Below are 25,817 nucleotides of genomic sequence, written 5' to 3' on the forward strand. Positions count from 1 at the left end.
TGCAGCACAGAGTGATGATGAGACCGTTAACATGTGCAACTTAGAAGTAGTCAGAGGTAACTGGATGTTCAATCGGGTTAAATGCAAGGTTGATTGGATTATATCTGAAGATCGTATGCTATTCGTGACAACTCTGCTAGACTCCAAATTGCTCGTCCATGCGGGAGTATCTCAAAAGAAAATGAAACCACTAAACACTTTTCCCCTAAAACTGACTGACATGGGACACATTAAAGTTGGATTGACACCAGCTAATCAGTCTGAAGGTAAGTGTTTTTTCACTTATTCGAGAGAAGTCCGAAATGCGTTCTTATTACTGTTTGTTTTGACTTTTAAGCTACCCTTCCAGGTTATTTTCATTCAAATGCTAAGACAAAATGTCAATAGCTATGAATGTGGAGACTCAAAAGACTAGTTAGGTAATAGTTGCCGATGGATTTATGAGACTTGATAGAAACTTGGACGTTTGCAACAGGTGAATCGGTGAACTACCGAGGTTGCGCCCAAATGCTTATAGCTGGTCAGTGTTTTCAGGTGTGCTTGTACTACCTGTACGGTGCGGAGTGCTGACTAAGTCATGTTAAACCCATTAAAGCGTCGAGCTCAAATATCTTTTCATTTTTGTACACTGCTCTCTTGTCGGCACACATTTTCTGTTTATTGAAGCCTTTTGTGAATAATTTTGATCATGTAAAAACTGGGAATTGGTCCCTATTACAATAATCTTATTTTTTTTGCATTGCATATGTCATTTAGGAAAGGTAATTGGTCATTGAACTTTTTGCAACTATATGTATTTCTAAATTTTGTGGCTTCCGTGCACGCAAATTTATATTGTTCAGTTTGCATGTTAAAAGCCACAAACATGTAGCTAACTATAGGCTTTCTTGTGAAACTGAGAACTGTCCTGCCACGCTCAGATCATTTTCTGCTGTTCATTCACATATGCATTGGAATCCCAGAACAAGAAGGGAGACCACTGAGGAGGAGTTTTATAAGTTCACTGGTGACCTCAGCTGTCAAGTTCCTGGATGTGGGTATGCTGCACAAAACTTCACAACTCTTTGTGCCCCTCTCAGATTTCATATCAAAGATGGGGAAAAAAGTATTATGGCCATTTGAAGGTTGCTCTAAATACTTCAGTGTCCGAACATCATTTTCCAGCCATATTTCTCGAAAACATAAGTAAACAGTTCAGCAGTCAAGGCAACAAGAAATTGGGGGATTTGCCATAATACAAGGACAGGACACAGTTAATCTATTAGAAGACAGTTGACTTTGTGTCATTTAAAAATGCAGGCTAAAATGCTCTTGCCAACCAGCACTATACAGAGCATCATAGAGGAATTTCAGGATCTTTGCAGCTGTGCAATGCACGAAACAAAAGTAGACACTGAATCTAACACCATTAACCCTTCGTTGGTAATGGTAGGACTAAGGGTGGAAATTGTGACAAACTGTAAAATATACTGTATTTTACGATGTATTTTTCAACTTTTCAATGCAAGACCTTGAGTTTGTAGTTCTTTTGCAGTCCTGGGATTGATTTTCATCTTCAGACAAGGTCCCCAAAACTGCCTTTCTGTTAGTACTCAATCCTAATTGCAGGGTTCATCTTTTAGTGAGGACATATTTGTTGAAATAGTCATATAAAGTTGCTTTTCCAATGATCTCTCTCTCTCTCTTTTTTTTAGATGGCAGACCAAAGAACCTGAGTGACACCATTACTCTGGAGCTTGGGAAAGATTTCCACTCCAACTGTCGCATGCAATCACAAGAGGAGACAGAGGTCATCCAGAGGACAGGAGAAGTATGGTTAGAATTGTTGTGGAGGCCATGCAAGTTCACTGCAGGAACCCTAAACGTGCATCTTGTGAAGAAGTTGCTAAAATCATTGTAAACAGATACCCTCAAACATTTGCAGATTTTACTGAAAAGGGAGAAAGACTGGGTTGTGGACATTATTCACTACTAAGAAGCATCAAATCTAGAGTTGAACATGTTAATCGAGATAATACAACACATAGACTTCGTCAAACAAAGAGAACCAGGAATGAGGAAGACTGCAGTCCCAACAGTAATGCAACCTCACCTAAAAAAGTTAGATGCCTTGTTGATAGCTATAGTTGTATAATTTGGCAGCCAGTTGAACTTCCTGAGGGGGAAACGCCAGCTTCTTTAGAGGAAAAGAAGCACATTTTGTTAACAATTTTTAATTCAGAAGGACCTGGAGCTGTGGAGAGACCTGATGTGGATGACTTCATGTGACTCACATATATTTCTCAGCGGCAGCTTATCAACAGTTGTCCCTCACTTTCAGTAGCTGAAATTCAGGAGCAGTGGCCATTCTTGTTTACTCAGAAAGGTCTTTTGAACCACTTTTACAAACTCACAGGCATCGATATCAGTGAGCGCTTAGGTCAGGCCCTCATAACCAAAGGCAGAAGGATTATTAACTATTTCTCCAGCCAGAAGCTCAAATGGAACCTTGGTATGATCTGATATTGTCGTGTTGGTGTTGTTCCCAGATGATATCAGATTGTGCATATAAGGACACTCATCCAGCAGATACAAAATGAGGGAGTTTTGACCAACAACAAGGTTGGCACAGCAGCCATATTTCTCATGATGAAGTATTACAAGGAAGATGAAGACTCCCTCTTCAGATGTAAGCTTCTTACATACAGCTCTATGTTTAATGCTGTTGCTTGCTGTCCTGTTTTTGTTTTTTTTTTGTTACATAAAATGTCCTGGTCCTTTTTCTGGCCGGAAACATCTACCAGGATGTCCCTTGAAGCAGAGAGCAACCTGCCAATCACTCCAAGGCTGATTATGCTTGGTAAGAAGTCATTTATGAAATAGAGCTGATTAGGCCATATTATAATTTCTGTTTGGCACAGGAGCTTTTCGTGGACACAGATATCCAGTCTCTGTTATGTTAGCTCAAATTTCTGTAATTTCCTTTATAAACCAAGGTTGTTGGACATGTGTTTCAGTGAATCCAGCAAAGTAACAATATCAAATTTCACATTACATATTACTGATCAACATGGTAGTCTAGCTACACCAACAGCAGAAATACGGAAGTCAATACTGTAAAGTTTAACAGCAGCACAAACTATAAACTCCAAAATAACCATACAGTTGATTCATCTCCGGTAATTTAATTGGGCTGACTCTTTGTTAGGTGTGTTTAATGTGCAGAATAATTCCCAATTATGTACAATTCTAATATGTTAAAACGGACTTATGTACATAAGGCCATTAATAATTAACTGTACGTAGCTATTTACTTTATGACTATCTAGACAGTGTGAAGAAGTGAAGTATTGAAATTATTTTATGTTGCATAATGACAACATGTTGCCCCTATACATTTAAGGACAAAGTTCAATGACCGCCACCTGCTGGATGATGAGTGCAGAGGGGCGTGTAATTGTTGAGCAGGACAAAGAGAACACCTTTGCTGATGCGATATCAGTCTTCTTTGGTTCATTCTATGTATTGAACCTGGAATACCAGGAGTCAGCGTGTGCGACATTGGAACTGATTCAGAGGTATGTTTGAACAGTCAGCTAATTGTGATAGATGATGAATAAATTATCCCTAAGTAACTCATTATTTCAAATCACAACTCAATGTTACTGTATGTTACTATTTATTATGGCATGTTTTAAGGTTTTTTGTAAGGATAAACCCTGAAGAGGGAACAAAATGTACCTCCAAGGTTGGGACAAGCAGAAAGACTGGGACCACTGTGAAGCGAAAGGTTGTTCACATTAACCCTCATGTCACAACTTTCCTCCAGTGGCTTACTGAATTTGAGTGGAGAACTTCAAATTAGGTAACTGTTTTTGCCATTTTTAGTGGGTTTCTGGTATAATTTAAGTGACCAATGTGTTGTTACCTGTGTCTCCACAGACGATCCATGGCCCATGCTTTCTGGACATTTACACAAGACGAACAACAATGAAGACAAGCTCTCTCACCATCTTGCAAGACGCTGTCTCTGTCCAATAGGTTTTTTTGAGTGCAACAGTGTTGATTTTTTTTCCTTCTTTTACCCGTTTGTTAAAAATTATTTCAGCTACTTACACTTTAATTGTCACATGTATTGGCTCACCCTACAAATCAATGAACTCAGTCCACAAAGCAAGATCAAGGTTCAGTGCAGGTCAGTCAAGTTCCTTCACACCACACACTCATCCATGTCCTTGTGGACCCTGCTTTGTGCATTGATTTGGTGCGAGCCAGTATTTTGGACAAAGTGTATATAAAGGCAGAAGTTTGGGGCTTGATATTATATTCATTACAATTCAGTTTATTTGTATGGTGCCAACAAAATGAATGCCAAGGCACTTCACATTGTAGGTTTAAGACCCTACAAAATATAACTAAGAAAACCCAACACTTGAGCATATGTTGTCTGCCATGATATGGATATGACATAATATCGTTATTGTTTGTACAACCATCTGAGAAAATAATGGATTACATGGTTTAGTAAAAACAAATGCTTCCTCAATGAAAATATGTTTTCAGTTCTTTTCAGTTTTTGATTTTGGAAATGTGTATTTCTGCAGAGGAAAATCAGAACAGAAATAAAAAGTGGTGTGAAGCACATGAATTATATTTGTGTGTGTTTATATCTATCTATCTCGATCAATCGATCTTTAGTGGGTATATATATGTTTTTATATAAAAATATATATAAATGAATAAATGGTACATTTTTTTTTTAATACAATTTTTTTTGGAACCCTCCAGTCTCTTACAGTATGTTACGGTTTCCTTAAATTACGGTAAATTACGACGTGTTAAACAGTAAATGACCGCCTGTTGGGACACGGTATCCTCTAGCAGAGATTAATATTTTTGGTACTGATGATGCGTGATAACGGTAAGTTACTGGTAAATATATTGCAGTTTATTACCTTGCAGCGGGCTTACAGTGACATACCGTGAATAAACGGTAGTATACCAATTTCTTAATCACAGTATAATGTTACTTTGTTGACGTAATTTACGACGTAACGACATAACGGTATCTCACTGGCGTCACTGTCGCCAGTGAGATACCGTAAAAAAAAGCTATGGTGCGTTACCATAATTTCTCCAAGAGTATTATGCCACAACAGCAAAAAACGGTATCATCCTGCAGAACGGTAAGCTACCGTAACACGGCGTCACGGTATGACGCTGGCAACAGTGACGCCAGTATGTTACCGTAAAGTGGAGATGAAAAGTCTAACAGTGAAGACTTAAGCAAGATGACTGAAAAAGAGGAACAAAATATAACTAACTCTGACCAGGAAGAGAACCCAAATAATTAAAACTAAGTCCCGAGAATATAAATTCAATTAAACTAACTAGTAATAAAATCTTTAAGTAAGCAAATACAAAACTCAAAATGTAACATCCTAAGAATACAATATACCAAAGTCACCCAAGCCTGCGGTTCTACCTCAGTATCTAGTGATTTATTTGTGATGACTATTCCTCACATATATGTTTCTAATATGTATGTATTTTAAAATGCTGTTATATTTGAAGCTGAAAGTTATTAACAATTATTTGTTAGCTCCCACTGACAATTCACCCAAAACCATGTGCTTTGATGACAGCACTTTACTGAGGTCACAAGATTGTTAATCTGAGGTTTTTTTCCCCCTCAAAAACACACTTGGAGCAAAGCTATAACTAGCCTGAATAGACACTTGGTGTACTGTATAACGCTTTCAGGTTAACCCTAGCTGTCTGACAATATTAGATTGGTAGGGATGTCATGGATCGGCAGAATGATAGACCCACTCACAGACCGGTTTGTTTACGTGTGAATAAAAACAGAGGCAAAGCAGCTGGTGAATCTCTAATGCAGCGGTGTCAAACTCCAGTCCTCAAGGGCTGGTGTCCTGAAACTTTTAAACGTGTCCCTGCTGCAACACACCTGAATAAAATTAGTAGGTCATTAGCAAGACATTATTGAACTTGACTGCATGCTGAGGTTACAACCCCTAACCCTACTTAAGTCAACTTAAATAAATGTAATTGTTTGGAATAATGTACTTCTAAAAGCACTTTTATTGCACCACATTCATTCACTCATGAGCTGCTGTGACATGAATCAAATGGCTGAATTGCCACCTCAGCATGCTTTCAAGTTCTATAGTCTCTTGCTAATGACTTATTAATTTTATTCAGGTGTGTTGCGGCAGGGACACATGGAAATGTTTCAGGACAGGACGACTGGAGTTTGACATCCGTGCATTAGATATTTGGGAGTGGCGGTGAAAGTATTGAGGCTTTCCAAGGCAAACACGCACTGTTGTTTGAAACTCAGGGAGCTCAATACACACAGAGAGACTGATTATTCCACTGAAAGACAAACAAAAACTCATATAAGAAAGAAGCAGAGCACGTACGTCACTGTAGCAATAATATGGCAACAACTGAGTATCTGCTTCCGTCTTAATACTCAGCTTGATTAGAAATGGTGAAGCAGGTGAATCTGATCAGCTGATCCTCTACAGGAGAGCAGCCAATGGGGCCGCAGAGAAAATGAGTGGAGCTCATGTCCACACATGTCCACAAGCACACACACAAACACCAACAGGAGAGAGAGAGAAAGAGACAAAAGGCAATCACGAGAGAAACTCAGGGACCATGACAGGAAACTGTTGGGTTTATCTGGCAGAAACATGTTACCATGGACCTACATGGAAGACAAGGTGTTCATGTCAGAGAACAACAGCATTTAACTTGACAGTGGCACTGCTGCATTAGAGTCTGCATTGGCTGTTTCTATACCTGTGTGGGTTCAGTCAGGGTACGTCTGCTTCTTCCAAACATATGCATGCTAGGTCAATCAGTGATTTGAAATTGGCTGGAGCTGTGAGTGATTGTCTCCTTCCTACTCTGTTGACCCTCTGATAGACTGGTGACCTCTCAAGGCAGGGTACACCCCTCTGTGACTGAAGAATATGGAAATTTTAATCTACAGCAAATGGATGGATGAGTAGATGACTCACACTGAGCATTTTGTAGTTGCACAAAAAGAACAGGATATTCCTGAGAAGATCAGTCAGAAATGATAAAGTAATCAAAGGGCTTTTACACTATGAAAGTTATTGAAAACAGAAGTCTACGGGTCTACTTCAGTTACTGAGTGCAATAACTTATTGGGTGTTCTTTCTAAGCTGAGACAGTCAAAACTTCATTAGAATATTATTATAATTTTAAATTGATGTAGTGTAATTATTAGTGTTTTTATCTATTACCTTTGATTCATCATATCTGCTGTCTAGTGATGGGTAGATGAGGCCTCGTGAAGCGTTTCAGCACATTCCCCAAACTGTGTCGACACAGTGTTGCTGTTTTGCTCCATACTGACACCTTCTGGACCTTAAATATCATTGCAGGCAACTTACTTGAGACTCACAACAGACACTGATTCAATGACCTAGTCATACTTGTACACTGTAAGGTATTGTAATTTCCATGGAATCATTTTATATCTTTTACATTGCAAATATTGTAGACATCTTTAAAATATATTGTGAATGACATTAAGTGAAAATTAAAATGAAAGTATTGTGAATGTAATATTACCCATTTGACTCAGAGTTTATTATAAATTTCTATTCAGAAAAATAGGTTTATCCAATGTTTTTGCATTCAATCTATTGCGTGTTTTTTTGTTTTTTTTTTTACACCATTTCCCCAGCTTTGGAAAACTCACAGGCACAGATGAAGCTGGGGTACAAAAGCTGTAAAGCCAGGTGGAAAAGGTTCTGATAAGATGTCTTCCTATTCCCCCAGTACGTTAAAGGATCCTCTGATCTTGGAATGTTTCTCTCTGACACTCTCCACAATACTAAGGGGTTGGCAGCCCTTTATAACAAAATTCAGGACTGCCTGGTCCAGAACAGTCTTCCTAGATGCTTTGAAAATAATAAAACACATATTAATAAAAAAAAAAAATGATGATAAAGCTGTTCAGTGTCAATATAGGCCTACCTGAGTTCATTCTCGGTGTTTGTCTCCTCATTTTCATGTTTGGCTCTGTAATGCCTAAACACTGAGGAGGTGCTTTTGTTTGTGTAAGAAACACAGAACAGATGCGACATTTAACCTGCATAAAATGAAATAATTTACACTGCAGGTCACATTGCTGTTTTTCCTATTCTGATAGATCATCACACTGAAACAAAGACAAACCGTTACCTTATTTGCAGTTAAAAGATCAAAATGATCCCACACAGCAGAAACAATTCTTTTTCTTTCGGGCTCCATTTTGTTATAGAGAGATGTGTTTTTTTGTTTTTGTTTTTTTATCTTTGCGAGAGTAATTTTGTGTTTTTTTGTGGCGACTCATTCCATTGACAGATGCGGTACTTTTTAAACACAGTTTGGCGCGTTGGCAATGAGCGATACAGCAGCTGTATCGATCACGTGACTTTTTCTTAAAGCGACGCACGCACCTATACAGGCTTTGCTAGGTGAGCTTGATACATGCGTCGGTGCGTCAGTGTTGCAGGACCCATCACTACAAGACAGTAATCTTTGTATTTGTTGGTTACCTCTGAAAATCAATATCTAGGCTCCTATTTTTAACAGAGTAAATCCTGTAGTCAGACTGTACATAACGTTTTTATTTCTGTCCTCTTTCCATGTACAGTTGTGGGGTTTATGAACATTCCCCACTCTGAGCCATGTATGATGTGATACCACTTTACTTACTTTACCATTTTAGATCACAAGCATTCAAGTCAATTTGAATCTATTTTGTTTATTTATCAACAATTCACAATAACAGCTGCCTCAAAATGCTTTATTTTATAAGATAATCACCTTAAAATAAAAAGTCCGCTTTAAACAAGCACCTGGTAACAGCTGAGAGGAAGAACTAAGTCTGACACTGACAGAAAATAAAACCTGTGCATGGTAACAGTCATGTGTGAATTAGATCTATCTGGAGCAATGAAGCGCAGAAACAAGACCAAGTGTGCAAACAACTTCAACATGTTTTTTAAACAAACACAACAAACGAGACTGTAGATGTAACAATATATGACATTCATACAAACTGATTGAGTTTTCTTATAGAAAACACATATTCATATAACACAATTGCTCTCTCCAAGCAGCTTACATAAAATAAAATTTAAAGTTGATCTTTAAACATGGACAATCGGGGCGATCGTGGCTCAAGAGTTGGGAGTTCGCCTTGTAATCGGAAGGTTGCCGGTTCGAGCCCTGGCTTGGACAGTCTCGGTCGTTGTGTCCTTGGGCAAGACCCGTTGCCTACTAGTGGTCAGAGGGCCCGGTGGCGCCAGTGTCCGGCAGCCTCGCCTCTGTCAGTGTACCCCAGGGCGGCTGTGGCTACAATGTAGCTTGCCATCACCTGTGTGTGGATGACTGGTTGTGTACAGTGTTTTGGGGTCCTTAGGGACTAGTAAAAGCGCTATACAAATACAGGTCATTTACCATCTTTTCCTGAAGCTGTTAAAAGAAGAAAATCAACTTTATAGAAAAATGTCAAGTGATGCTTAATTCATCCAGGGGAAAAGAAACATGTATGCTTATCATACACATTGACTGATTTTAGAAACAACACAGGAAACGTCTGTAAACATGCACTGCTCAAAAGAAATTAAAGGAATTATTTTTAATCAGAGTAAAACATCAGATCACTCAAACGTCTATCCTCGAGGAAGTAGCAGAAAGTGCAGTTAACACTAGGTACACTAGAGGGGCAACAATGAAACAACCCCCCAAACAGGAATTGTTTCACTGACATTTTTTTCCCTCCTCATCTCTTCTGACTATTTTTTTTCACTATTTTTCCATTTGGCTAGTGTGATCATCGTTACTGGCAGGGTGAGATGATCCCTGGATGCTACAGAGGTTGTACAGGATGTCCAACTCCTCTAGGATGCCAATTCAATTCATGCTCAAGAGTTTGTCACCCACTGTCAGACCCTATTGTGCTGTGGGTCCTGGGTTCCTCCTGGTATGACGATGCCCAGCCTCATGTGTTGAGAGTATGCAGGCAGTTCCTGGAGGATTAAGGAATTGATACCACTGACTGGTCCCCACACTTGCCTGACCAAAATCCAACTGGGACATTATACTTCTCTCCATCTGACGCTGCCAGGTTGCAGCTCAGACTGTCCAGGAGCCTGGTCCAGATCTTGGAGGAGATCCCCAGGACACCATTGTCTCATTATTCGTATGGTCCAACATTGTCAGGCATGCATTTTTATTTGTTATTTATGTATTGAGCAATCTACATGTAATAACACTTGCAGTTCAATGAAAATCCATGTCTAAAAAGCATCCTAGTTTCAAAGTCAAATCATCAGTTGGTTCTATTATGATGAAAGAAAGTTTGTTTGACTTTATTTGTTTTATAAAACAGTGCATAATCTCATTTTTTCCAATGATCTCTTTAATTGTAATGGAATTAACTCAGTTTTGTCACTGATCCAGTTGGTTTTGCAGATCTTGTTATTAATCTGAAAGAAACGATGCAGCATAATTCAGTCATTAAAGGTGATTTAGAACTAAATTTACTTCCTTTAAAAGTTATTTGAGTTCATCATTACAGCAACAAATTACAACATGTAAGCTATTTTATTTCTGCACAGTTACCCAGAGCTGTTTGTGATTTAACTTCAGAATAAACTGTTTCATCAGCTGCTGCAGGAGCTGGTTTCCCTGCAAATAAAGAAATGATTTGTCAAATGTGATTTCAAGCACCTCTTTGTTCAAAGTGACGACTTGACTTATTTATACAGTTTTCCTTGTTGTTTACTTACCTTTGTGTCTCTTGGGTTTTGCTTTAGTGTAATAGACCTGTGCGTACAACAGGCTGTCATCTAAAAGAGGATGGACAGATGAGCAGCATTAAAAAACTTGAGTAGCTTCAATTTCCTTTATATTTTCTGTCAATCAACACCTACAATAACTCATCACATGAAATGACTGAAGGAGGTTTTGAAGCTCTATTGAAGGTGAGATTTTATTACAAGCTGTTACTGTCATGTTTGAAAACCTGTTTCTTTCTCTGCTGATGTTGGCTCTGATTTTAGTGTCAGATCACTTCAACCTTCCTCCACCCTGGTTATTAAGGTCAGTGACTCTATAATACAATGATATCTAACTGATATCATCATATCTAACTGATATCATTGCTTAAAATGATGAAATAATGGTGTAGTCAATAATAATTGCTTGCTACATAAAAAACAAGACAAAAAGGTACATATTATATTACTTTACTCACCGTTGTCTTTCTTGGTTTTAGCTCTATCGTGGGAGACCTGTGCATACAACACACTGTCATCTGAAAGAGGATGGACAGATGATCAGGATAAAAAAGCATGAAGCATGTTAAATTTGATTACATTTATATCTCTGTCAGTCGACACCACACTGATCACCTAAACCTATTGAAGGTCTATTAAAGATGAGATGTTTCTGTCATGTTTAAAAACATTTGTCTTTTTATGAAAACCTGTTAGACCTCATTTTAGTGTCACATCAGCTCAACCCTCCTTCATCCCTGCTCAGCACGACCCTTCCACTAAGCTCAAATCCAAACCTTAGCACTCTTCACTTTTCCATCTTTTCCATTCTATACTCCTGCAACAGTTCATGCCATTTATGTCCTTTGAAAACAAGATAATGTGCTCTCATCAACAGACTCCTCAAATGTTTCTTCTATTCTCTCTTATCTCTGTTGACAACAGCACTGAAATTAATTCCACATAATTCTTCTAGGTTAAAATATTAGAATAACAATAATAATAATGATGTTTATTACATAACTTGGCATGGGAAAAACCAAAACCAAAATGTAATTACATTAAAAAAAACTATAATAAAATAAAGAAAAAATAATAATCTCTGAAATGTAAAAACAACCAAACAAAATATAAGCATATAAGCAAAGATTTAAAAAAATGAAGACATGAGGTTGATTTCTGGTTGTTGTCTCATACTGTTAGTAGTGACAGGAACACCAGCAAAAAGTGAAACTAGAGAATAATCAGTGAGGAGGAATGAGATGGATTCATAAAACAGATTCACAGTGGTTTATGTTTTGTAGGACAGATTGATCTCCCTAAAGTTGAACTGACTCTGTGTTGCACTGGAAGAACCAAGCATTCAGCTTCTTTTTTTCTTAGCTGTGTGGTGTGCAGCTGATTTCTTATACTAACTATACCATGTTTAAACATAAATAATCACACAGTCTACATACTTCTGTGCTACTGTATCTATTTTACCATTTTGTGTGTCATGAAGGTCTTTGATTGATTCATAAACACAAGCATCACCTACAAAAACAAACCAATGTTAGATTAAAAATTGAAATTCTTATTAGGATTTGATCATCTTCTAAATCAGCAAACTAGAAACAGATATATTGGACTTTGAGTTTTAAAATTGTCAGTAAATAAATTGATGAATAAAGCAACAACAACAAAACTTGTCATGGATCAGGCTGACCTTGGACAGTAGAAGCATGTCGACTGTGTTGAGCTTCATCTTTGATCATGTGGTTCATAGCAGAGCTCTGATTTGTGCTCCGAGTCCTGGTAGAACAAAAAACGCAGTAAAACTGTAGATTTAATAAGAAACACAGGATGTAGTTCTAGTACTGGAGAGGGGAGATTTGAACCAACCTGACAAAGAATGAATCTGTAAGAAAAGACAATTACATTTTTTTTATTGTAACCTGTTGTGGTGCAGTAATAGTACATGCAGCATTCAGGATACATCTGTGATTTTCATTAATAATGGTCTCACCCTTTGACTGTTTGAAGCGACACAACAACAGCAGAAGAAGAAGAATCAGTAAAACTCCACAAACGAGTCCAACGATCAAAGGAGTGAGAAATGAAGAGCTTTCAGGCTCAGGTGCTGCTGTAATAATAACAGGTTTTAATTAGACGTATTTATACAGATTTATCAACATAATTTACATGGAAACATTTTAAAACATAAATACTACTTACAATATTACTATTCCTAATAATAACTGAAAAATATTTAATTTGCTTTACTGTCATCCTTCTCTGTGGTGATTATTTGTCTAAATAGTGATACAAAAGAAACTTCTGAATATCATATTACCTGTTCATCACTTATATGTCATATTATTTTGATTAGTTTGTCATTTCTATAGATAATCATATGAGAAAGCTTCTAATCTGGAGCTGTTCAAGCTTGAACAAATGTACACAACCACTCAGCCCCAACCTGTAAGACCATTTAAAAGTTTCCTTTATCCATGTTATTTATAGTCATTCCTGTTCATATTGTAACTTGAGCAGAGATCTTTAACCCAACAGCATATTTTGATTCAGGTGAGTGGTGATCTATTGTGTGAATAGTTTACTCATTCAAAAGCATAATGTCAGTTTTACAGAGAAAAGTTTGTATTTCTTTTCATCACTTTGTATTTATACTGTAAAGCTGGCTGTGTGCTAATAAACAGCCTAAAAATGTTTCAGCTCAGAAGAACAATTACGTTTGTCTACAGACAGTGTGAATTTTTATTAGTAATGATAATCATACGGTAGATAATGGGCGAGCATAGAATTAGATTCATGTCTTCATGTATTCTAAATTTTGTATAAAGAACATAATGAATAGTGACAAATTGAAGTGATCACTCCAGTCTGTTGAACACTTGTCTGCGCTCTCCCTTTACACCTGTACACTCCATCATGGGTTTAAAAAGCATATTTAACTTCCTGAAGTTATTTTTCTTTGGATGTTTTGCATCCATGGAGAAGACACACTCAGCGTCTTCTCCATGGATCTCACATCTGATAATTATCTTATCTATCACATTTTGGGTTCCTAGAAGAATAAAAAAACTCACCCTTTTTATCAATCCTGACTGACTGGCTGTCCTCTGTGTAGTAAACTGAGTTTCCTCTTCCTCCTCTGCACCTGTAGAGTCCTTCCTGTGAGACACTGATTTGTCCATTTGAGTGGAAAACTGCATCTTGTGTGGTCAGGGCTTCAGAGGATTTCTCATCTCTGTACCAGTAGTATTTCCATCCAGATGATGATGATGATGCGTTCACAGAGCAGTTCAGGGTCACACTGCCCCCTACTGGTATGTCTCTCATATGAGAAGTTATTTGGGCCTTTGGTTGATCTGCTGTTGAGTTTAAACAAAGACAGAAAAGAATTATATGAATATATACGCCACACACAGGTTAAGATCACGCTGCGCTGATGTTGTCTGCATTAATGTTAGCTCTTGTATACCTCCTCTCCAGTTTCCAACAACACGTAGGCAGGAATAAGACCAGACTGAAATCGTATGAGTACTCTGACAGAGGCCTACAATGCATTTTATTCTTTTAGTGTTTATTTAGATTTACTGTTTCATTATGATTCTTCTTTGGATTTATAAAATAGTTCTTGTGCTTATTCTGCATGATTCCTTCTTATTACCACAACAGAAGACTCATGAAAAGACAAGGAACGTTTTACCAATGGAAGTTTATAATTCCCGAATCAAGTAGCTGCACAGAAAAATTGGAAATAGGAACACTTTAACTATGAGACTTTGAATTTCATGCTTTCATGAAGCGTTTTCATTTGTTTAGATTATTTGCTCATGGAAACAGTTTGCTTTGATTAGGGAAAAGTCTTCTTCCTACATGATCAGAAAAAAAACCCACATCACTGTTCAACTCTACAACAAAATGTATTAATTTATCCACTAGTGCTCATGCAAAGTTCTTAAATAAAGTGTTTAAAGCATCCATTTCATGACAAAGAAAGAAGAAATCTTCACACAGTTCACCTCGGTTGGCAAAACAAACCAAAAAGTCAGTCACTAAAAATGTTGATTGATACCACAAAGTCACTCTCTCTCTAGGATCCCTCATCCCACAGTAATGCAACTGAACAAGGAAAATATTGCATAACTTCTTTTAGCTCTATCAATCACAAAGACAACTCATAATTAAAGAAAAAAAAACAATTATGCTGTTCATGCTTGTACTGATGTACACAATCACTCAGCCCCAATGTGTAAGACTATTTAAAGGTTTCTTTTGTCCATGTTACTTATAGTGTTTCCTATTAATATTGTAACTTGAGCAAAGGTCTTTAACCCAACACCATATTTTGATTAAAATCTTATTATCTCTAAATAATAGCTAATATAATAAGGTAAATATACTACATCTCTATGGATTGTTACAATAAACCTGCTCATCATCTGTTCATCATTTAACTTCCAACAGTACCCATTACTCTTTATGTATTTATTTGCTGGGGTACGGACATCAACAACTGATAGGCTCAGCCCCTTTCTATAGGTGCAGAGCAAGTGCATAAACACACCACGAACAACACAGGTAGCTCATGAATAATTGGCAGGTTCAGCCCACACATTCTGTTCACTTTCTATTCCCACAGAAACGACTTCAGTGTTTGTTTGCAAAAATATTTTTTTCACCTAATTTGTCCACCAATTTTCTGTTGATGTTTTTATGTCATTATTGTCCTCAGGTGATGGAGCAGCAGGTCAGCATTGGCGTCTCTATACCAGCTGAAAGTTGATGACACAAAGTGGTGACAAACTGTCTACAATGAGGCTACTATCAGCTGCAGCTCTGTGTCTGACTAACAATGGAACATGCTTTGTAGACCATTGAATTCATCCTGTGCTGACCATTATGACATTTGTCAAATGGAGATCACACAACAAACATGACTTACTTGATACTGACAATGTGAAGGCTTCACTCCACTCTGTTGAAGAATATGAGTCATCTCTGCGTCGACTCTTACACATGTAGTCTCCACTGCTGGACTCAGAAACTACGAATGTCACATCATTATTGTGTGTCCACTGTGTGGGTGTCCTGGGTCCTCTCCATTCATACTCCCACTCAGTGGTTTCACCTCCTTCCTGCACCTCACATGTCAGAGTGATCGTCTCACCTCTGAATATCTGAGGCCAGTTGGGTTGTTGTTTTACAACAACTTTATTGGAAACTGTTTACACATATTAACAGTTGAGATACAAACAGAAACATCTGGTCAAAAGGAAAAAAAATGCACATTTAAAAAGAAAAACTGAACTCACAGGTTATCTCAATGGTGACTTCATAACTTTTATCAGTGTAGTAAACTGGGTTTCCTCTTGTTCCTCTGCAGCGGTAGATTCCTCCTTGAGATACTCTGATATCTCTGTTTTGTTGATCTCTGATTTGAACTTCAGAGGTTCTTTGGGTTCGTCTGAACCACTCATATTTCCATCCATCAGAGCTCTGCACAGAGCAGGTCAGTGTCACACTGCCCCCTACTGGTATGATTGTTGTTCCTGCTGTCAGTGTGGCCCTGGGTTTATCTGCTGTTATGAAAAACAAGGAAACAAAACATACACATGTTGAACATATGCTTTAAAATATTTTTTAAGTGGATTCAAATCTCTCCTTAAATTAATGTAAAATATTTTCATCTACAGTTTAAGATCATTTGAAACTAGAACTAGGGCTCTGCCCAGTTCTGCCTATAACAGAATCATCATCACCTTAAATTCTATGGAGCTTTTGATGTTTCCGCTTTTCATTATTTAAATTTAATTTCATCCACAGTTATTCTTGTTACACATCAAAACATGCAGAAACTGTAATGATAATAAACAGATTCTGTCAGTATTTTGGTTGTTGTGCGTACTGTGAACAAAGTAACATAAAATGCAATCGTCTTGGTTAAAGTTTCAATGCATCACAAATAAAATAGCTTCAATGAAACATTAATTAATCACAATCTGTACTTTATAATTCAGATGAGCATTTCCATATAAATCATCACATTATTGGTCACTGAGGACTTACCTAATACAGTTATAGAGGCAATATTACTCTTCTTTGTATAAAATGACCACATCCAGCTGCCAGTGCACTGATATTTACCACTGTAACCTGTAGATTGAATTTGAAATGTATAGTCGTTGTATTTACTGTAGCGGATAAATTCTCGACCATCCTTGTTGATTTTGTAATACCAGTCAGTGTCTTTCCCTTCATTCATGTCACATTTGAAGGTAACAGCCTCTCCGATGAAAAAATTGAACCAGTTGGGTTCAATAGTTAGCACAGCATCTAGAATCCAACACAACCAGACCATTAGCAATCTGAAACACTTTTATGTACTCAAAGCAAAATCTGTTCATAAAACGAAAATGCAGTGATAAATAAATAAATGGAAATAGAAATGGGATGTGCTGAACAGTGATGAACTACGCTGAGAATAATCTTTACTGAATAAAAAGAAAGAAATTTAAAGGAAAATGTTTCAGTCACCTCGAGCGTGTCCAGTGCAGACGAGCGTACAGAGCACTATAATAAAGACAGAAACTTCAGACATGATCAAACTAAAGACACTCAAATCTAAAATAAATCAAACACTTGTGGTTGTACCAGTGGCTGCTATGATTGTATGCATCAAATTATCACTGATGAAGAAACAAACCTTTCTTAGATAAACTAAACCAGCTCCACTCTGATCTGAGTCAGTGCACTAAAATCTAATCCAGTCTACAAACAACCATGTTGGTAACAAACATGAGAGTCCTCTGATCACATGACCTGAAATGGTACAAATGACTGATGCTCTGTTCTTCTTACTAAAACATGTTTATGGATCAGTATGAATCAAACAATAGAAGTCAGTGATGTACTCACAGAATAGGCCCAGCTCACAGAGCAAAGTGGCTCCCATCCTCACATCCAGCAGTGACACGTCTGAAAACTTCTACAACTTTCTGTAAAGAGAGAGAGTGAAGCAGCAGCACAGCAGATACCAAAGAACTGTGAAGGAAAGAAAGAGTTTTTATACTTCTTCTTTCTGTTTCCTTCCTTTTTCACAGAAATAAAATGTAACAAGATCTAACTACAGCATGATGTATTTATACTCTGCTGCAGACACATATCAGGCAGATTTTTATCAAAAGGACTCTAAAACAAATATACTGAAACTAAACAATAATAGACAGTTACAAAGTTCTATTACACAGACGTGAGCTTCACTGAGTGCCCAAAGAGGCAACATAATTAAACACAAGTCCAAGACAAGTTTATTTTATTTTACAGCCCAGAAAAAGAACAAGAACAGCACTCTGAATTTACCTTTGCATACTGTCAACAACAGGTTCGGAGATTTTGTTGCCTTTGTCTGCTGCTTGTATGCTTGGTTTGGTTGGTAGGAGCTTTATCACCAATAACAATTACCCTCATAAAGACTACATGCATAAATCATTCAGATGGATTTAAACTGCAGTAGCTGCATAAATGAAGACCACTGATTAAACACTAGCAAGAGAATAAACTGTTTCCTTCCTGTCACAGATGTAGAGTTTGCTGCTGCTCCTTTGCAACGAGATGATGATACACTAAAGACTGATGCACAAAATCTATACACTGCTTCAAATATAAATTGAATACGTTTGGTGTGAGGCCCCATATCAGCTGATGAACATAAATGTCATACTCACTGATGTTTATGCAAATGTTCACAGCAGGTGTTGGTAATCCATGCACTTTCTCACACAGAAGTGAAATCATTAACTAAAAATACTTTTACATTGTAATAAACAAAGCTGAGTGTCACTAATTCAAAGTATCTTACTAAACTAATGCAGACTCCTTTAACACATCTTTCCCTTATGGTGAAACTTTAGTTTGGTCATAAGTTCACTCACAGGAAGTAAGACCGCTCGGGTTAAAAAGGAAATGGTGTCCTTAACCAGAAGTGACTGTGAGATGAGATGAAGTCCGGCCCCCTCTCTCAGCTCCTTTCTGTTTTCTTACAAGTATTTGTAACTACTGTATTAATAAATAATGAAATTGTTTTGCAGTATTCAGTAACTCAGTAATGTTGCTCAGATTGTCTAACTTTATAATGACAGTCTGTTCAAACTTCAGGAGATAATCATTTAGTTTCAAAAACAGAAAGAAACTCAACGACAAAAATCTGATTAAAGACATTTACAAACATTTCACTCTTGTATAAACTGCTTTCAGTGAGATCAGCTGAAGTAAATTCAGATGATGAAACTCAGTTACGCAGCTACATTTTTGGATAGCAGAGCACAGCTGGAAACACAGCAGCTGTTTATAGACTTGAATGTGTCTTACAGAATTATAGGTATAAGTATCACAGATCAAATAAAGGAAGCAATACAAGGAAGCAAGGCAGAGTTGCCATGGCAATCTGATAACGTGCAATTACTAGTGAAATACAGTTGCGCTTACTTCCCTCCTTACTTCATAAGATGGTGCACTCCAGCTCATACTGAGGTGATTTGCCACAGAGTGTCAAGAGGAGGGAATGAGAATCAGCACCTCCAACTCTGAGCTGTGATTTTCAGCAGAGAAACGTTCAAGTAGTAACCGTGGTTTAGGGATGAGTTGTGGCCCAAAATACAGGATTTTAACTATCTTGTGGCAAGAGTGGAGTTTGAGATTGGCAGGTGGATTGGGTGAGTGGGTGGCATCTGCAGTGATATGGATGCAGGACCAGCGTGTTGTAGTGAAGTGACAGCTGAGTGTGAAAGTGAAGCTGTGTGTTGGCAGATAATAATAATGACACACACGTTGGGTTCCTTCTGTTTGAGGTTTGCCTGTTAAGAGTCTGTTGTGTCTCGTTAGTTACTTCCTGTTTTATGTTTCTATTCATTTCTCATTTGTGCTTTGTATTTAATTCTACTTGTTCCCACTGTGTTCCCCACCTGTTTCCACTCACCTCATTACCACTTGTAGCTATTGTCTCAGTCTCCCCTTTTTTTTTGAATTGTCTGTCTCTGTTTTGTATTTCCTAGCATAGCTAAGTTCCACAGATACTTAGCTGTGTGTTTTCTAGTGTTCCCTGGATGATTACATCACTTGTGTGTTCATAAGTCAGTTTTCCTAGTTTTCCCTGGATTCCTTTTGGACTTTGTAAACCTCAACAACTGAAAGCAATAAAAGCTTGTCTTATTTTGATTTTGTCTACACATGAAGTTCTGTACAGTTTGTAATCTGTCCATTTAAACATGTTGTGGTTATAGGCTGCACAGAAAACCTGACATGGCAGGAGATCAGGGACTGTTGTGGACCTGCGTCTTTAGACCCAGCTTTAAGTTAGAGACTAAGATTCATATTGTTTAGTACTCAGAGTTAGTAGGTCTAATTTTTGATTCATGCATTTATGATACTATATTATATTTTCTGTGTTTACATCCTCAGGCTATAGTTTAGTTCTTGGTTATAATTTGCTTATATTCTTTTTCAGTTTATTCTTCCTGCTGCAACGAAAGTCTGGAACAAGTTCTCTGTTTAAAAAGTCCAAGTCTCTGGTCATATGATTATCACTCAGTAGCCAATGCAGAGCTTGCATGGAGACAGGGAGGAGACTTACCTAGCTCTAACTGCTTTACAAATACCGCTCCTGCTTCCACTAAAGGCATTCTTGCCAGCATGGCCTTGCCTTTCAAGCATGACCTCTTGGTTTGCGTGGTTCGCACATTTTTTTTGCTAGGCCCCCCTTTCTTTTAGAAGAAAATCTTGGACAGCCCAGCGATGCTCCCGTCGCAGAGGAAAAAATTCTGTCGGGGATACCTACCTTGTCACCACCATTGTGCAGGTGAAGCCAAAGGCAAGATATCATCATACTTTCTAGTCTTTGGCTATTTGATTTGGAAGCATATGTGGCAATGCTTCATCGTCTGCTTTGCATTTGTGTGAGAGCCCCATCAAAACCTGTCGATTATGTTAGCAGTATGCAAGCATTCTGTTTTTTATTCATACCGTGTCCCCCCTAGGGGGGGAACCACTCTCTTAGCCAGACCCGTTATCAGCAGCTCTCCTCTTAGTCTGTGTTCTTCATAAGTAACTAGGTTAAAATTTAGTGACCTGGAAAATAGACCCCCAGGGACCTGTTATTTTTTAAGGCTAGATTACCCTGTAAGAACCCTTTAAGTAATATAATAATAATACACAGGCTTTTGTCCTTACTGGAGGGAGATTGGAGGAGAGAACGGACACACCTCAGACACCAACGCACTTATCTCCAGTCCGTGTTGATGTACTTCAACAGGAAGGAAGCCAAATCCTTGGAAGTTATAATTTGTGGGTCAACAGTGTTCAAATTAGCGTGGTTGCTACTCTGGCACTTTTTGCTCTTATTTCCATCTGTGAACTCCCAGGGCTGGATCTATGGGTGATGTTCTCTCCCATCATACGAAACAAGAGGAAGAACTGTAATATAACTTTTGTTTTTTAACTTTTGTTTTTTGTTTTTTAAATCATACATTTTAAGTCATGGATTAAATTTCTCAACTTTCTCTTTTATAATTCTCTCTCTCACACATACACACACACACACTCTCTCTCTATCTGCCGTGCTGTGTGAGAGTCTACTCAGAGCTCAAAGTCAGCCTTAGCCCCAAACAAGCCACTCAATACAGAATCTCAGCGAGAGGCCTGTTACTGGTAACATTTCATTACTCACTTTATATTTTCTTTTAATTATATAAGTTAAACTTATATTTATTATCTTCTGATTAGTATTAATCACGATTAACTATCAGCAATCTACTTAATATCATTCATCCTATTCAAAATCATCAAAATCATGCATGATAACAGCCCACAGACTTCCACACTCCTATCTACACCAAATTCCTGCAGTCTCACACACAGAGACTAATCTGCCGAAGTCAAAGGTTAATCATGTCATTGTACATAAAATCCAGGCGGCGGGGGATTCTCTGGCTTTCTGGAGCAGCATCTAATAACCAACTTGCAAAATAAAAACAAACCAACAAACATGAAAACACCAGACATTATGATACAGACTTATAATTTGTACCGATGTTTTTTCAAAATTCTCTCTCTCTCTCTCTCTCTCTCTCTCTCTCTCTAATGGGTAATGGGATCAATAACAATTTAAAATTTATAATTTACAGTTTGATGATTTAAAGTCTCACACACAACCCATCGAAAGGGGAGGGAGACCTGCTGCTTCCAAATAGAGCACATTTCATTCATAATGTTGTAAATCCAAGCCCATTATGTATTCATGATTTGAATCCTGGGTTGTGTGAAATCCCAGAAATAAACCCTAGACAAAGTAAATCTGTGAACTAAGGTTTAGGTCTATTAGGTTATGTTCCCACATAGCAAGCCGGTCTGCCCTGGACCTGGTATCAAGCCAGCACTGCTGGCTGACTTCTGGCATGATAAGATGTATGTCATCCAGATATCTGCCAGGCCTGGCATAGATGGGACTGTCAATGTGAGTTTGGTTTGGTTTATGTGGCCCAGGCCCATAGAAAACAGGTCTGGCCCAGATCCCGCATCAAGCTGGCACTTCTGACTAACCGGTGTCATGGCAGGGTGTATGTCAACCAGAACATAATACCAGGTCTGGCAATGATGGCGCTATTTATGCTCCTATTTTCCTATTTTAGTTAGAAGACCCAAATGCCATGTTGCAATACTAAACTGCTATGGAAGCCAATGTTTCAAATGCAGGTTTGACAGGTTTGTGAGTGTACACTTTATCCAAAACCTGGTGACGGTTTACTCATCTTTGCAGGTGGGTGGCTGTAGCTCAGGAGGTAGAGCAGGATGCCTAATGATCGGAAGGTTAGAGGTTCGATCCCTAGCTCCTCCACTCTCCATGTCAAGAGTGTGAATGTGTATGAATGTAGTTAGGAAGCACTCAGTTTAAAGAAAGTATGGGTGAATGTGGCATGTTGTATAGAGCACTTGGAGTAATCTGCGAGAGTAGAAAAGTGCTATATAAGAATCACTGGCTGAACAGAATTTAGCCATATTACTTTTGCATTATTATGTTCTGGCACATGTTGTTATTACATGGCTTGATTAAGGTACACATTAGGCTGACACCTGGGGCCAGTACAGGTCCACCAGTGTGTCTGCAAATGGCCTTGTGCTGGCCCATGTGTGGGCCACCTCTGGCAAACCTGATCTGGGCCACCAAAGGGTCGTCATTCTTTGCGTTATGTGGGCCATGTTCAAGCACATTGTGTGGACCAGATCCGCGCCATACCAATTTTGCTATGTGGGTCATGTATCCTGAAACAATCAGAATCATAATCAGAAACTTATTAATCCTTAAGGAAATTATGTGGGTTACAGTTGCTCCAAGAAGAAATTGTAAAAATAGTAACAGTAACAGACTAAACTCCAAACAATACTTTATGCTACAGATTTTACACATTTAAGAAATAGCACTAATATATACAGATCACACAATTATAAATATCAAGGATTAACAGAGGGGATTATAAATCAATATCAAGAAAATTGACAAGAACATTACAGAGTAGAAAAGAGCGTGTGTAAAAAGGGTGTAACTATTGCAGTGTTTACAGTGTATTAGATGGAGGAGTTCCACAGGGTGTGGAAGCAGCTTTCTTTTCTCATGTATTAATCACATATTTTATTCATATCACATTAGGGATAGTAATGTCACTTTCACACTTAGTTGTATGCATGTGCACTGCACACAGTGAGGCTATTGTGAGACTTCTTCTGCTTATCAGGGATGTAAATCCTTAGGTGACGATAATACAGTAAATGTGTAGGAACGACTGTCAATCATTCAGTCACTGAAATTATCCATGAAATTAGTAATTCGTAAATGCATGTAGGTTAAAGAAAATTATTTTACCTGGACATGATTGTCTCTGATAAGCCTAAGGTACAAAACATGCCGGCGACGATGATAAAGGTTTTCTAGCTCCTCAAGAATTAAAAATGTACAAAAAAACGGAGCAACATTTCTGGGTCCAGGTTAAAGTTTTCGGGTTGTAGCAGTAGCGACCGGAAAAACGCGGAAGTAAGGGCGGACTTGAACGAAGGCTAGAAGACTGTCCAATTTGACAGCCGCTCACTTCTGTCTTACCCGGCCATCGAAGGATCCTACCTACATGACGCAGATAGGTAGGATCCTTCGAAGCATCCTTCCCCTGAATTTGGACAAAGCCATTGTCTGAATCTCCCTTGTTCCTTGCTGCATCTGCCCTTCTGTGTTTGTGTGTCTTCAGTCTGATCTATTTCACTTTGTTCTGTGAGTTACCAGCATTAAAACTGAGTTTACTCTCATGTTCTGCATTTGGGTCCTGCTCTGTCTGCCACACAGTCGTCATATAACAGAAACAGAAAGAACAGATTGTTCTATTACTTTGAAAAAAATTGGTAGATAACCACTATAATGAATTATAAGAAAACACAGATTTAAATAATATAAGAGGTTAAAATAAAATAACTGTCATGAAAAAAACACATTTTTTAATGACACAAAACTCATTTTGAACCTTTTGAAAAGATGATTAAAAACATTTACAATAAAAAATCAAATTTGTTTGATTTATAAGAAATCAAACAAAATGACAGGAGAAAAGAATATGTACAGTTATTTACACTGCAGGATTAACCTGGATCTAACCAGAAATACAAATGAAGATTTCCATATGATCATCATTTTGCACAAGTTTCGTACACTACTCACTAAACATTACAGTACATGATATTAATTGCCAATACACCCAATAATGCTATATCACGGAACACCAGGCTAACAAGTGTGTAACATAACAGCTAGCATTAGCAGCATGAACTAGCCACATAGTGAAAAGACATTTAAAAAGACTTTAAAGAGAAAAAACAGCTAAAGAGCTGCTGTTAAGATTCTAGAGCTGTGGCTGAATTTGGATTGACATCATTGTAGTCAGAGCTCTCCTCTGGGTCACCACGTTGCCCTGTTGAGGTGATCAAATGAAAGCATTTCAAAACAAACTTCCTCTGTTTTGTCCACAAATGCATTTATTATCAGTGAGAATAATTACCAATGTATATTTTGCATTTCAAATCTCACATTTTGTGCACTCACTTGTCTTGTTAATGACTTTGAGCTGAATCACAGATGTGACATTGGTGTAATCACCTTCTGCTGGACCTGAAATAATAATCTGATTGACTCTCATGTTAAACACAGTTATTGTATAATCATCCAGCTTCTACAAGCTCTATATTAATGAAAGTGTAAACTTTACCATTTTCAGCGTTTTCACATCTTCTGACTGTCTCATAGACACAACGATCACCTGCAGGTCAGAGAAAATCAGTCACCTCATGTCTGTGATACTAATTTAAACACAAATATTCTTACAAATAACATTTATATTAAAAGCTGCAGCAGATGTAATAAGTACAGTCTTGTTGCAAATAGCATCAGAATATTTGAAACTACATGAAAAACTAACCATGAAGAAGAGAGGAGTACACGTGCTGCTGATCTTCATCCTGATTGAGCGTCTGGTCGTTAGCAGGACCTTTATTATAATTTATAAACTATACATTTGTTTTATGTTGTTGTGAATTATACATTCTTGTGAACAGTTTGCACTTTATGACCCTATGTGCATCTGTTTATTTAGTAATTAAAAAAAAAAATCTACTATCAGAAGAAAAGAAACTAAAGTCTCACCTTTGAACTTTTTGCAGCAATACAAGAAGAGCAGGAGGAAAATCAATGTAATTCCAGAAATTAGTCCAACGATCAACAGAACAGGAAACAAAGAGATTTCAGCAGTGGGGACATCTGCTGTAGTTGAGAATCATATTTAAAAAACTGGACTGAATAAGTCTGGACTGGACTATAAATTATTATAATAACATCAGAGAAACAGATAATACACCAATGTCTGCCAGGTGCAGCCCACACACTCTCTCCTGTGTAATTTACTCCCCATAGAAACATTA

The 25,817-nt window shown here is 37.8% G+C and overlaps 2 protein-coding genes across 6 annotated transcripts in view; both read right to left on the reverse strand.

Annotated features, from left to right (window-relative positions):
• Positions 1–25,817, reverse strand: part of LOC102076086 (low affinity immunoglobulin gamma Fc region receptor II) — a 120,097-nt gene that overhangs the window by 87,742 nt on the left and 6,538 nt on the right. The gene's annotated exons all lie outside the window — the stretch shown is intronic.
• The window catches only part of LOC106097686 (Fc receptor-like protein 5), a 111,090-nt gene that overhangs the window by 44,503 nt on the left and 40,770 nt on the right, over positions 1–25,817 (reverse strand). The window contains exons 5-15 of one of the 5 annotated variants that reach the window (XM_025904944.1): positions 16,127–16,393; positions 15,757–16,035; positions 13,895–14,179; positions 12,814–12,930; positions 12,690–12,705; positions 12,514–12,599; positions 12,291–12,341; positions 11,288–11,347; positions 10,821–10,880; positions 10,654–10,719; positions 9,352–10,517 (exon numbers count right to left, since the gene is read on the reverse strand). In XM_025904944.1, coding sequence (XP_025760729.1) covers positions 10,513–10,517; positions 10,654–10,719; positions 10,821–10,880; positions 11,288–11,347; positions 12,291–12,341; positions 12,514–12,599; positions 12,690–12,705; positions 12,814–12,930; positions 13,895–14,179; positions 15,757–16,035; positions 16,127–16,393 — 1,292 coding nt within the window. In that variant the 3' untranslated portion in view covers positions 9,352–10,512. Of the gene's footprint in view, positions 1–9,351; positions 10,518–10,555; positions 10,720–10,820; positions 10,881–11,287; positions 11,348–12,290; positions 12,342–12,513; positions 12,600–12,689; positions 12,706–12,813; positions 12,931–13,894; positions 14,180–15,756; positions 16,036–16,126; positions 16,394–25,817 lie in introns of those variants that run through there. The other 4 variants (XM_025904943.1, XM_025904942.1, XM_025904941.1 and 1 more) reach the window with 4 other exon arrangements.

Source organism: Oreochromis niloticus, unplaced genomic scaffold (genome assembly GCF_001858045.2).
Source record: "Oreochromis niloticus isolate F11D_XX unplaced genomic scaffold, O_niloticus_UMD_NMBU tig00007810_pilon, whole genome shotgun sequence".
Classification (NCBI taxonomy): domain Eukaryota; kingdom Metazoa; phylum Chordata; class Actinopteri; order Cichliformes; family Cichlidae; genus Oreochromis; species Oreochromis niloticus.